The sequence below is a fragment of the Strigops habroptila genome, chromosome 6 (genome assembly GCF_004027225.2).
Source record: "Strigops habroptila isolate Jane chromosome 6, bStrHab1.2.pri, whole genome shotgun sequence".
NCBI classification, from domain to species: domain Eukaryota; kingdom Metazoa; phylum Chordata; class Aves; order Psittaciformes; family Psittacidae; genus Strigops; species Strigops habroptila.
Window position 1 is genome coordinate 76,111,911 of NC_044282.2, and position 13,069 is coordinate 76,124,979.

Below are 13,069 nucleotides of genomic sequence, written 5' to 3' on the forward strand. Positions count from 1 at the left end.
CCCCGAATAAGGGGTGTGGAGAGAGCAGAGCTCCTGCACATGCATCGTGAGCACTGCTGCATCCAGGAGCTGCTGAGCTGGGGTGGGCGAGGACCAGGACGAGCTCTTCATGCTGCTGTCTGCGGCTCAGGTTGCTGTCAGTTGTATTTTAACTTGGAATGATGAAACGTCTGAAATATTTTTGGAGAGTTTCTGTTCTGTCATTGCATCAGTCTCCTTTGAGTTGATTCAGTGCGTTCACACTGAAGATGGTGCTGCCCATGTTCTCACACTCTCCTCCCATTGATCGCAGCAGCCTCCCTTGCTGATGCTGCTGTCCGGATGTGAGCACCGGGGGGCCTGGCAGAGGTCCCAAACAGCAGCGCTGCTTTAGGGACTCAGGGTTCAAACCAGACTCTGCCAGATGTTCATCCTACGTCCTGCTGCAGGTGTGTCACTAACCCCAGAGGCCTTCCTGAAGCAGGGTAATGGTGTCTCTTCAGCACTGCAGACCCTACAGAGGCAGCAGTCTCCTCATGCACACCAACAGTTCTGATATTAAACAGGGAGAGGGGTGAAGGGTTCAGGGCAGCTCAGGTTTTGGTGCAGGGGCTGCCTGGTGCCATGTCCGGTGGCACAGCTCTGTGTTGATGCCGTGGTTGGTGGCACAGCTCCGTGATGGTGCCGTGGCTGGTGGCACATCTCCGTGCCAGTGCTGTGGCCAGTGGCACATCTCTGTGTCAGTGCCATGGCTGGTGGCACAGCTCCATGGTGGTGCCATGGCTGGTGGCACAGCTCCACGGTGGTGCCAGCACACTGGACTGACCAGCTAGAACCCGTCCCTGCCCGGGCTTGTACCCAGAGGCGTCGTGGTCACATGCCTGTGGGAGAGATCTGCTGGCTCCTGCGCAGCAGCGGTGGAAGGGCCGGTGGAGCGGGCGGCTGCTCACCCAGCTCAGAGCAGAGCGTGAGCAAGGCAGGAATCACAGTCACTGACTGGTTTGGGTTGGAAGGAGCCTTAAAGCTCATTTGGTTTCAACACCTTCACTAGAACCTAAACCCACAGTGAGAATTCTGCAGAGTGTGTGTGTATGAAACATGGAGGAATTGCAGCCAAGGCTGGCTCCTGCTCAGAGCGGGGACCTGCTGGTGAGCAGGGATGGGGTTGGTTGGGGGCGTCTGTTTTCGAACGCAGCAGACACTGCTGCTGGGCACAGGGTGGTGGGTGGATGGACGGGATGGATCCATGGATGGATGGATGGATGGATGGACGGAGGGATGGGTGGACAGATGGAGGGACGAAGGAATGGATGGATGGATGGATGGACAGAAGGATGGACAGATAGGTGCATGGATGGATGGATGGATCTATGGATGGGTGGATCTATGGATGGGTGGACGGATTGATCAATGGATGGATCTGTGGATGGATGAATGGGTGGATCGATGGATGGATGCGTGAATGGATGGATGGATGGGTGGGTGGGTGAATGGATGGGAGGGTGGGTGGATGGATGGACGGGTGGATCGATGGGTTGGTGGATCGATGATGCCCGCAGCCGCACGAGGCCATGCACAGGCCGCGCCAGCAGCACGGTCCAGGCGGGGGCTGCACGCGGAGGGGGGGGCTCCGTGCCGCGGGCAGCTCGAGGCGCCACCCCGCCGGGGGGTGCCGCGGGGCCGGGCAGGGGCAGCCCCGGGAGAGGCGGATCCGGCTCCCGCCGCGGGCGCCGTGCAGAGGGGAGGGGGCTGCCAGCAGCCGAAACTTCCCGGCGAGCCCCGGCCCCATCTGCCTCCCCCGTCCGTCCCCCTCCGTCCCTCCCTCCTCTCTTCCCCCGGCCCGGTCCGCCCCGCCCTCCCGCGCAGGGGCGGTGGGCCGGCGGCCGGCGCGCAGGCGGCGGGGGGCGGGCAGGGGCGGTTCTGCGGGCCCCGGCTGGGCTCGGCTCGGCGCGGCTCGGCTCGGCGCGGAGGAGCGGAGCGAGCGCGGCCGCGATGGGCGCCTCGGCGGCGGCGGCGCGGCGGCGGCGCGGGGCGCGGCGGCGGGGTCAAATGGGCGCGCTGGCCGCACTGGCCCTGCTCCTGGCCGGCTGCGCGGCCGGTCGCGGCGGTGAGTCTGCGCCGGGGGCCGCTGCGAGGGGCGGCGGGGCGGGCGGGTCACCTGCGCTGAGGTGAGCGGGGACCGGGGCTGGGCAGCGAGTCCGGGGCCATCTCCACACCCCGCTCTGGGGTGCCGGCCGGAGCCCGCCCCGCGCCGGCGCGCGGGGTGCTGGGGGGAGACGATGGCCCCCGGGAGAGGAGAGAAACTTTGTGGAGCGCGGTGCCGCGGGGCCGGGGCGGAGCCGAGCGGGGTTCGCTGGCCGGGGTTCCTCTGGGCTGCCCGCGGTGCAGCCCCCGCCGGTCCATGCCCGCGGCTGCCGGTACCGCGGGGCCCGGGCTGTCGCGCTGCCGCTGCGGGGGGTGCCGGGGCCGTTTGAATGGGCTCCCGTGTGCCGGTTTGGGAGAGTGGCCGCGGAGCTCGGGCGCGGAGCGTCCTCTGCCCCGTGTGGCACCCGGCTGCATGGAGGGTGAGAGCAGAGCAGGCGGGCTGGGCTCTGCGTTGCGAATGTGGGAGTGTAAGCAGGGTTTGGGCAAGGCTTATTTTCCTTTAAGTGAAGGGGAGCGTTCCCCTCCGTGACTTCAATTTGCTTTTTAAATAAACAGACGTGTCTGAAGGGTTTGTGGTGTCCAGCATGGTGTGAGGAATGCTCTGATGTTTAGGAAAGAGCACAAACACCATCTAGGACTTGAGCACAGTTTTTTCTTGTGCTGTATAGCAACGTTTGGATGGGACTTCCGAGATTTGGGACTTTAATGCCCTTAAATTAATCGATTTTTTTTTTTTTTAATACGTGTATTGTAAAAGCTGTGTTTTTTTTCCCTGAATATGGTGGCTGCTTCTGGGAAGTAAGGCCAGGGAAGACACATGAACATCACTGTAAGTAAACAGGGTTGTATGTGTGTACTTAAGTATGTTTAAGCCTGCTCACAGGCTATATGCGGCTGTGTGACACTAACACCAGTCCCTATTTTCATAACTTCAAAGGCTGCCGGTGGGAAGGTGCTTCCTCTGGGCATGCTGCCTCTCGTGCCCGTGAGGCCAGACCCAATCTCTCTTTCCACTTCCAGTTGGTGGGAAACGGAGCTATCGCCAGCCCATTCTCCGCCAGAGCAGGCTGGCTTCTTGGTGCTTGCCTTTGCCACATGAGAAACTGTAGATTACAGAGCAAATCAAGTTTCGGACCTATATTAAACAGGGCTCAGCTCGCTCTGAGGGGTAGTGTGGATTCCCATCCCGTGTTTTGCTCTCCTGGAGCATGGTTTTCCTGCTGGTGCGGAGAGAGCTCCATCCGCTGAGTGAAGGCAGCACAGGCTGTAGCGGTCTGTGCGCAGGTGGATTTGGCTGTGCTTTGCTCCAGTGGCCCAGAGTGTTCTCCAGCCCCTCCTCGGGGCTCTCACCGTTTTGCTTCGTTTTGGGAAAGTGTCTCACGTTCTGATCAGAGTTAGCTTCAAATTAATCTGAGAGATGAGAAATAGCATTTGGGGTGACACACATGGCACCCTGTGCGTCAGCTGCTGCATGGAGCCAGGAGCGGCCGTGGAAAGAAGGGATTTTCCACAGCACCCACTGCATCCGCTGCCTTTCCATGAGATCTCAGTGAGCAGGCTCTCTTGGGAACCCTGCTTACAGCCCACAGCCTGGTGGCTCTGCAGTTTGTGTTCCTGTTGTGATTGGAGAGGAGGTGGAAGGATGTGTTTCAGTTTAGTGATTGGAATATTTCTTCCATGTAAAAGTGTGTGGTTTAAGGTCAAACATGAGTTTTTGACTAGGCTGCAGTGCGTTGGTATCAAATGGCATCTCCTTCCCACTGCCTGGTGGAGGCAGCATCTTTACCCCACGCTCCCTGGGCAGTTTTGGCTGCAAGAGGAGGTGGTACCCAGAGCATACATAGTGTACATGGCTCGTGCACAGCTCACTCACATCCTTGATGCCAGAGAATGGTGGCGGCAATAAACTGGGCAGGGTTTCCTTGGGATGCAGTGGAGACGTGGGAGCAATTGCTACTCCTGCAGAGCCCTTGCATGGAGATGCGATACAGTACAGCAGCCCCAGGCTTCAATCATCTTCTTAGATGATATGTTCTCACTTTTAATGGTGCTCTTTTTCTTAGTCCCCTTCCCCGCAGCCACTGTCTCTGCCACAGCCTGGAGCCGGAGGAGCATGGCTTTTCCGGTTGCGAGTGACCTCTGTTTGCAGAGGGGTGCAAGGTGCCAAAGCCTCATTCAGAAAGTGCATGTACTTGTATCTTCCCAAAAGAAATAGGCTAGAGCTCTTGCTGAAGAAGAAGGTAACAATACGATTGTAGACGATAAACCAGCTGCAGTGGGTGACACTGAGGATAGGGCATGAAATGTGTGTTGCTGTTCTGATGGCTCTTGCTGCTTCTCTGGGTGACTTAATGGCTCCATGTCTCACTTGGCTGGGTCTCTGAAACAAGGCATCCTTTTCAAGTCACTTGGAGATGTCCTGATGCTAAATGACGTGTAATAACAAAGTGTTATAACGTTATAATGTTTATATAAAGGTCATTCCAAAGATCTTTATATTCTATAATGCTCAGGCTTTCAGAAACAGATGCAGTGCAAATTAAGAAGAAATCCAAGTTCACAAAGTTAATCTGTACAGCTGGGGCGCCTCTTTCTCTCTTCCAGGCAGTGTAAGTCCATGGTTATGCCCTGACATCTAGGAAGTGACACTGGTAAATAAGAGGTGTAACTGAGATCAAACACAGGCCTGCAGACCCAAAATGCAGCTGCCAACCATTGGACTGCCATATGCTTCTTGGGCTGCTGAAGTGGGCTAGAGGTCAAAGAAAGTTACAGAAACATGAACTTGAATGGTGTGAGTCACTTTCAGAACTCTCTCTCACTCTGCCACCCTTGCAGAAGGAGCCAGACAAAGTATGAAGCCCCCCCCCCCCATCAGTCTAACTCAAATTCTCTCTTGTGAAGAGAGGGAGGAGTGGGGGAGAGAGAGACTGTCACTATATGAGACCATCTTTCAATTGCAATGATGCAGGTTTTTCAGGGGAGGCCTCTGAGTCAGGCCTTTTACCGGCTTGCCGTCATGGAAAGCAGGAATAGCAGGGACATCAGTCAGTGGGATTCTTCTTTTTGTCCTTCTCTGTGCTGGTGTTTTTGGCAGGATGGTAAGGAAAAGCTGGGTCTGATTCTGCAGCCCTTACTCATGGGGATGGGCACATCCAAGGAAACGGAGTTGCCTGCGTGATTCAAGTGTGGAAGATTTGGCTTGCTTTTAAGTCTTGTTTTAACTTGACGGGACAGAAGTACTCAGAATGGTGGAGCAGAGCCTGCCAAGGGTGCTTTGACTGGCGCTGAGGCTTACTCCAGATCCAAAGCTCAGGCTGTTTTTAAAGGGCTGATAGTTGCCTAGTTCTTTTAGTGGGCTGTGGGGGGTTGAGAGCATCCATGTGTGCCCAGTGTCCTGGGCTGCATCCCCAGAGTGTGAGCAGCAGGTCTGGGGAGACCTCTCCTGCAGTCCCGTGTCCAGCTCTGGGGCAACAGCACAAGAGGGACGTGGAGCTGTTGGAGCGAGTCCAGAGGTGGCCATGGAGCTGCTGCGAGGGCTGGAGCAGCTCTGCTCTGGAGCCAGGCTGCGAGAGCTGGGCTGGGGCAGCCTGGAGAAGAGAAGGCTCCTGAAGGGGAGACCTTAGAGCAGCTCCAGTGCCTAAAGGGGCTGGAGAGGAAACCTGGAGAGGGGCTTTGGACAAGGGCCTGTAGGGACAGGCCAAGGGGAATGGCTTTAACCTGCCAGAGGGGAGATTGAGATGAGCTCTGAGGCAGAAGCTCTTCCCTGTGAGGGTGCTGAGGCGCTGGCACAGACTTTTCCCAGAGAAGCTGTGGCTGCCCCATCCCTGGCAGTGTTCAAGGCCAGGTTGGACACAGGGGCTTGGAGCAACCTGCTCTAGTGGAAGGTGTCCCTGCCCGTGGCAGGGGGTTGGAACTGGATGAGCTTTAAGCTCCCTTCAGCCCAAACCAGTCTGTGATTTTATGATTCATGTCATGATAACACATGTACAGAAAGCCTCTAAGCGATGCTGGGTGACATGATGGGAGATGGGGAGCAAAGATCCCAGCGTGACCACCTTCCACCCTGCGCTGGCTGGAGGACCTCACAGGACTGGAATGAACCACGCAGGCTCTTTCCTTCTGACCACTTTGTCATGGGCTCTGCCTCAAAGGGCTTTTCCTTACAGATCTCCTTATTGCCAAAATAGTGTTGATGAACATTGGTGTGACAGATCCTGGTCCTCTAGCTGGGAATTAAGTGAAAACTCCCTGATTTCGTTTGAATGTTTTGGTTTGTGCAAACCAAGAAACCCAAACCGAACTTCAGAGGTCATGCAATGAAAGCACAAAAGCAGTTGTTTTCCTCACCTCTTCAGTAAAGCGTAATCCTAGCTTCAGTGAGAGTAATCCTAGCCCAGATGTAATGCTGTAATCGTTGGACCCCTGGATATGGGAATTTACCCTCATAAACTAGGGAGAGGCATCAGGCCAGAGCGTGGTATGTGACCTCTTTGGCAGGGAGCTTGTTTGGCCTTGCAGGAAATGACTTGTTCATTTATCTAGTACTCGTTCAAGGTCCTGCACTGACAGAGGCTGAGGTCTTCTGTTGAGCAGCTTGCGGCTCGGGGAGTGGCAGGGATGAGGCTTTGTGGCCCTGCGTGGAAGGAGCATGGGGGAACGTGCTTAAAGATGTGCTTCACTTTCAGCACATGCTTATGGTACTGACAGAGCAGGGCCTGTGCCCTGGCTGTGAACCCGTGCTTGCTGCAGGGTCTTCCTGAAGAACTGCCTTAAGAAGATCCACATCTCCGTACCTGAAGTCAACCTCATTAAAATGTCATGGAAGTGGTGGGACATGTGCCAGGCCGGTCAGCTTGCCAGAGCTGGATGCCCAAGGTACACCCCGGCACGCCACCTGAAACCACAGGACCTTGTTCTCAGGATGCAGATGCCAGATGCTTGGGAGTTCCAGATTCATCAGGGCATGAAGGCAAATGTTGCTGGCCACCCCCACTGTTCGTAACCAGAGCGAAGGCAATGCTGTTAGATGGTGGATGGGAGAAAAGCTCAATAGTCGTTATTGCTTTAGTGCCTGCTAAGGAAAGGTAGTCTTGTGGTTCCACGTCTGCCTCTGCTGATCCAACTGTGAATGCTCAGTCTTGCCCTGGCTGCTGCGTGTGGCTGCTTCTGCCTCCATTGCCTCTGGCATTGTCCTAGTGCTTTGGTGGCCCTTAGCTGAGTCTTCTCGGTGAGCTGACCCAGCAGAAGACAGCCCAGGATAAGTAAAGGAGGTTTTCTGCCAAATTAGCCAACGAAAATGACCTGGGGAGGGGTCTTAACAAGCGGTGGCTGAACAGAGAGCCCTTGGGTAGTGACCATGCTCAGAATGGCAGTGTTTGTGGTAAGCTGGGCATGACTTGTTGGTTTTGCCTAAGCCCTTTTCCGCTAGTTCCCTCCTGCTGCTAATCTTAAATGGTCCTTCACATTGAGAAAGCTGGCTCGTCACACTGCCCAGTTTTGGCTATAGATTCTGAAAAGGAAAGGCTGGGTTGGACCTGTCACACATTCACATGGCAGGTACTCACAGCTCCAGCTTCTTGGGAGTGAGACTGTGATAAAAAATCTCTCCTGGGATGGGAGCGGATCATTCAGGCGATCTGCAGCCAGCTCTGCAACTGGAAACCCCCTTCACCCCTGGAGCTGACCCAGCTTCTAAGTGTTAGTCTGCTCCAGGGCTTTTTTCTCTGTTTTGTGTCTGTTCTCTCTAAATGGATGGTGACCCTATGGTAGCTAGAAAAATAATTTCTTTTTCTTTTCCTTTCTCTTTTCTTCTGGTTTCTGTGCTTTTGGAGTGGTTTAAGTTACCCTTTCAAGCTCTTCTGTTCACAAGGAAGCACACAACATCCAGTTTTCATAGAGCCTGCCTAAGAGAAGACTGGAGGAAGAAAGCCAGGTCTCATGCAACCTGTCATGGAAAACTTGGGTGTTTTGTTTTTTCCAATGAAAAGCACATGGAGCACAGAGCCTGAGGGATGCAGCTTGTTACTGCCATTTCTTGGAAGCCAGCGCAGCTTCTTCATGCAATTTCTGCAGAAGGGCTGGTTTCTTCTGCAGGTACAGGGATCTAATGCTGTGCTGCAGCGGTGAGAGCCGCACCTTGCTGTCACCAGGCCAGTCTTTAAGCATGGGATTTTGGCAAGCATGCATGGGAATTTTCAGCAGCTTTGTTCTGCTCTAGGCTTTACCTTTAGTATCACCACGAGTCAAGTCAGACCAATGCCAAGAGCTGTTGGGAACCTCATCTGCAGTTTTTCCACTGTTGTGGCTCTATGGGAAGAAGCAGTGGGTATACCCACGTGTGGGCGGGATGTTTATAAGTCCCACCACTTCAGTCATCATGTCCTGTAGACCTGCTCCCACATGAGTAGGGTTACACAGCGAGTAACTCTTTATGGCTGGTCTGCAGCAGACCTGTATTGCTCACAGCATCAAAGGGGAATCCTGTGAAAATGGAAGCCGTAAATGTGTGTAATTTGCAGCTTGTGAATGGGTTCTTGGCTGACCCTAAAGGGATGAAGGTGTTTTACCTCTGCCTCCCCATGGAATCATTGCTGGACTGTCAGGCTCTCCTCCAGCCCTGATCAGCCTGTCCTTGTGTTATTTACTGCCAAGGGCATCCTGACTTGGAGCTTACAGTTAGCTACTCAAAACCCCTAAGGGGCAGTTCCATCTCCCTTTATCTTGTCTACCAGCAAAGCTTACACTATCTTTTCTTGCGTCGTCTTCCGTAGAAGGTTAAATCTCCACAGCAGTCAGAAAAGTGCTGTTCAGCCAAGACTTAGATCTCATTTTGTCAGCTTGGAAATTGATAGCAAGAGAGCTGCCTTGGTATGGAGATGGCCATGGGATGAACCCACTGTATCTGGGGGTTCTGGGGGATGTTGAGGCCTCCATCGCTTCGGTGGTGGAGCCAACTACATCAAAGGAGCATCTGTGCCTCTCTAAGACATTAGCTACATGCAGTCAATGTGTTTGTACCGTATCATGGCTGGATTTCAGCTAAACACAAATTTAAACATAAACTGGGTACAATTTCTAGATGCTAAGCTTTTCTTTGGGAGCAGGCTGAGAAAACTCTGGAAATGATGGGATTTCTCATTTCCAGTGTGTTTGGTTGTTGGGGGGTAAACAAGGACAAGGAGGGAAAGGAAGCAGGATGGGACATGGCATCCAACAGCAAGGGCTGATAAATAGAAGCACACGGTAACTGGGGACAACCCCAGGCTGAGTGAAATGCTGAAACTTGATGTGAACTGAAGATGTTTAAGCTGAATCTTTTTGGCAGCATCCCTGAGACAAGGAGCACTGCACCAAGGGCTCCAGGGAGAAGCCCTGGGTCTTGTTCTTCTCAAAAGTGGGGTGTTGAAGAGGAGTCCAGATGTGGTGTCCAGGGGGAAGGCTGTGTGGGACAGTACTTGCTGGGATGGTGTTTGCCTTTTATGGGCTGATTTGGTGACCAGGGATTGCTGAAGAGGTAGGATTAATGTCATCTGTGTGTAAGCCCTGCCTGTGGGAAGCAGATGGTCCCCAAGTCCTGCCTGGGACCTGGAAGCTGCCTGCAGGCCCAGAGGAGAGGGCACGTGTCTCCTGTCATACCTCCTGCCCCACGTTGTCCTCTGTCCGTTGGCAGGCCATGTCAGGGATGCTGTCAGAGGCCGGGGATACAACTTTCACTGAGGGAGAACAAGGAGTGCCAGGGCAGGTTTGGAGGCAGGATCTTGTTGTTTTGCAGCATTCCCATGCCAAGCTGCGAGTGAGCAGCTGTGCGGCGTGGCTCTGCTTCACAGCCTGGTCTGACCTTCCTGTACCTCCAGTAGTGTGTGCGGTACTTGGGCCAACAGCCATGTTTGCGTGTCCATATGCACCTAGGCTGTGCTCCAGGGGTGAGTGCTGAACACGCAGCGTGTGAAGTGCTGTGATTGACTTCAGGTGGGCTCGTGTCTGTACAAGGTTAACCAGCTCCTTCCCAGCTCAAGCGGTTCCTCGGTCCACAGCCTCTTCAGAGGAAATGAGGCAAGTGAGCACATCCTCAAATTGTAAAGTAGGGAAACTGAGGTATGAGAGGAGCCTGTGGGACTCTCCTGGCACGGGGATGACAGAGGCCATATGGAGTGCAGATCTGCAAATGGATTTATGTGTCAATCACAGCGTTCTGACATGTCCTTGCAGATCAGCCTCAGGAAGTCTTTTGTGGCCCTGTGGTGGCTGAGGGATAAAAGGCAGGGCGTTGTGCGTGAGCACTGTGTATCTCATCTGTTGCAGTGGTGGAAGAGGAGAAAGACGTGTTTGGATAGTGCTGAGCATGCTCTTCTAAGGAAAACTTGGGTATGCTGGGGCTCATCCTTGGTATTTGCTCCTGCAGCAGGCATCACCTGTTAAATGAGAGCTGCAACCAAGTAATAGCTCGATTAGGAATGAGCCTGCTAAAGTCCAGGGAAAGAATTTTTTTGCTACGCAAGCCAAAACCATGCTAACTGAACTGCAAACAACTGAAGGGTCTGCTATTAAAATAATTCTCATTCAGAGATAGACTCAGCTGTTTTTTTTCCCTAAGATGGCCAGAACATCCTGTAACATAAAGCAGGAGGAGAAACGAGCCTTACATGGACTCGTTTCTCCTCTGAGGGGATCTGCCCTCCAGTTCTCGGTGCACCTCGTCGTGATAGTTGATTTGTGTTTTGTTGCCAGCTCACAAGGAGAACAGAACAGAGAAACTCTTTCAGATGAACATTGCATGCTCTGAGGCAGCGCAATAGTTCATTTTAGGGGAAACAAGCACATAAGCTATGTCAGTTGATGTTACACACAATAACGTGTACTAAAAGGCTCTTAGCATTTGATCTGTGGTGTTAAAAACGAGTAGGTATGTATGATGTGCAACTCCACAGGGTGGTGGCAAGTGGGAAAGACTTATTAAATGCCTTTCTTTCATGCTCAGTAAGTGCCATGCTGTACAGGAGCTGGTGAGGATTCTGGCCATGATCTTGCATACTTGAGGTGTACATTCGGCTCCCTCCTCTGCAGCAGGGTACTGTGGAGCTGCTGCAGGGCTCAGGACAGAGGATGCTGTACAGCCCTGTGGACAACAGTCTTATAAACTGAGCAGCAAGAGGAGATCTTGTTGATGGGGTCATGTAAAGTTCTCTCGAGGATGTAGGCTGCTGGGCAGCTGGGTGGACCAGTCCCTTGGCATCACCAATGTACAGTGCCACAGTTAAGATCCTTTGACTGAGCACAGGTTTTGCATTTCAGGTCTAGGTAAGCACAGGCCATCCTGCCACAGTATGGAATGTACTGGCTAGTGCTGGAGTTCTCATGAGCTCTGTCATGAAAACTGAGCTGAAAAAACCCTTGTCCCAGGGAGCTTCCCTCCAACCCAGTGAACTGTCACATAATAACTTGCTTGTTCATGATACGCTTCTTCAACAGATTACATCAGTTGTCCTCATGTCAGGGTGTTCCTTGCTGGGGACTCCTCAGAAGGCAGTGTGTTGGAGGAGAGGGAGGAGAAGAAGAGGCGATACTTAAAAAAACCCCTTAGATTAATTTTACAGGCAAAGTAAAATGAATTATGAGTTTAATGTTCTTTGGATTTATTCTCGCCCTAAATCAGAGGAAGCATCAACTCAGGCTCATTCAGAAGTGGAGAAGTTTCCCAAGAACACAACTGAGCAATGCAGAAGCCTTGAGTCAGTTATCCAAAGAGGGGCTGCAGGAGGGCAGCCTTGTGTTGCTGGCTGCTGGGAGGCAGGCAGTGTGCTTCAGAGGGGAGGCGAATGGAGCTCGAGACCTCAGGAGCTGTTGTCGCATGGACTGTAGCCGATGTCACGCCTCCTGCTGGGGCTGGGTCTGGGTCTGCAGACAGAGCTGTGCTGTGTCCAGGCTGAGGTAGACCTGTAAGAGGCACTTCCTTGAGGAGCTGATATGGTGGTGGTGAGCAGGGCCAGGGATGGCCAGGGCAGGCCTGAGGGCACACTGGCGTGCGTCACCATGGAGGTAAATCAACTTTAATGTGGAAGCTGCCTTGGTGCTGCTGCAGAAGAGTCTTTCACAGGTGAGGTGGTTTCTTGCTAGGATGGATCTTGATGAAGGAACTGATCTTTTTTCGCCTTTATTTAGATCCTGTCTATGGGGGATCAACCTAAAGGAAGAGGGGCTTTGGACAAGGGCCTGTAGGGACAGGCCAAGGGGAATGGCTTTAACCTGCCAGAGGGGAGATTGAGATGAGCTCTGAGGCAGAAGCTCTTCCCTGTGAGGGTGCTGAGGCGCTGGCACAGACTTTTCCCAGAGAAGCTGTGGCTGCCCCATCCCTGGCAGTGTTCAAGGCCAGGTTGGACACAGGGGCTTGGAGCAACCTGCTCTAGTGGAAGGTGTCCCTGCCCGTGGCAGGGGGTTGGAGCTGGATGAGCTTTAAGGTCCTGTCAACCCAAACCAGTCTAGGGTTCTGCGACAGTTTCCCAGTCTTAGGAGCTTTCTGCGATGAACAGCACAAGATCTGGTAGCTCCCAAGCCCCTCCTGAAACCCATCCTTCCTGCAGGGGGTTATCAGGTGTCCAGCCTTGGTGTGGTGAAGGAGCGCTGTGAAGTGCTGCTGGTGATGAGAGAAATGTGAGAAGATTATGGAAAGGTAATGAAACTTAAGAGGAGAAGGATGACAAAAGTATCAGTCACCACCCATGGCTGTGTGCTAAAGTTAAAATCTCTGGGGATTTTGCATCAGCTACTGCATAACAGACTGTAAACTGGAACAACAGCATTGGTGCCTTTGTTTTTAAAGCCTTGATCATACGGCTATTTTGTAAAAAATAATGAAGGCTTTTTGTTCCATTTTGGTGAAAAGCATGTGTTTTCAAGGGAAAGCACGAGTCACCTGTCACTTGCATGCACCTTTCAGAGCACCTGG

General features: G+C 53.3%; 1 protein-coding gene across 4 annotated transcripts in view; it reads left to right on the top strand.

Moving 5' to 3' along the window:
• The first annotated feature begins 1,849 nt into the window (after positions 1–1,849).
• Positions 1,850–13,069, top strand: part of SLC24A3 (solute carrier family 24 member 3) — a 172,733-nt gene continuing 161,513 nt past the window's right edge. For 2 of the 4 annotated variants that reach the window (XM_030489142.1, XM_030489140.1), the window contains exon 1: positions 1,850–2,086. In XM_030489142.1, the coding sequence (XP_030345002.1) occupies positions 1,972–2,086 (115 nt within the window). In that variant the 5' untranslated portion in view covers positions 1,850–1,971. The remainder of the gene's footprint in view (positions 2,087–13,069) is intronic. The other 2 variants (XM_030489144.1, XM_030489141.1) reach the window with 2 other exon arrangements.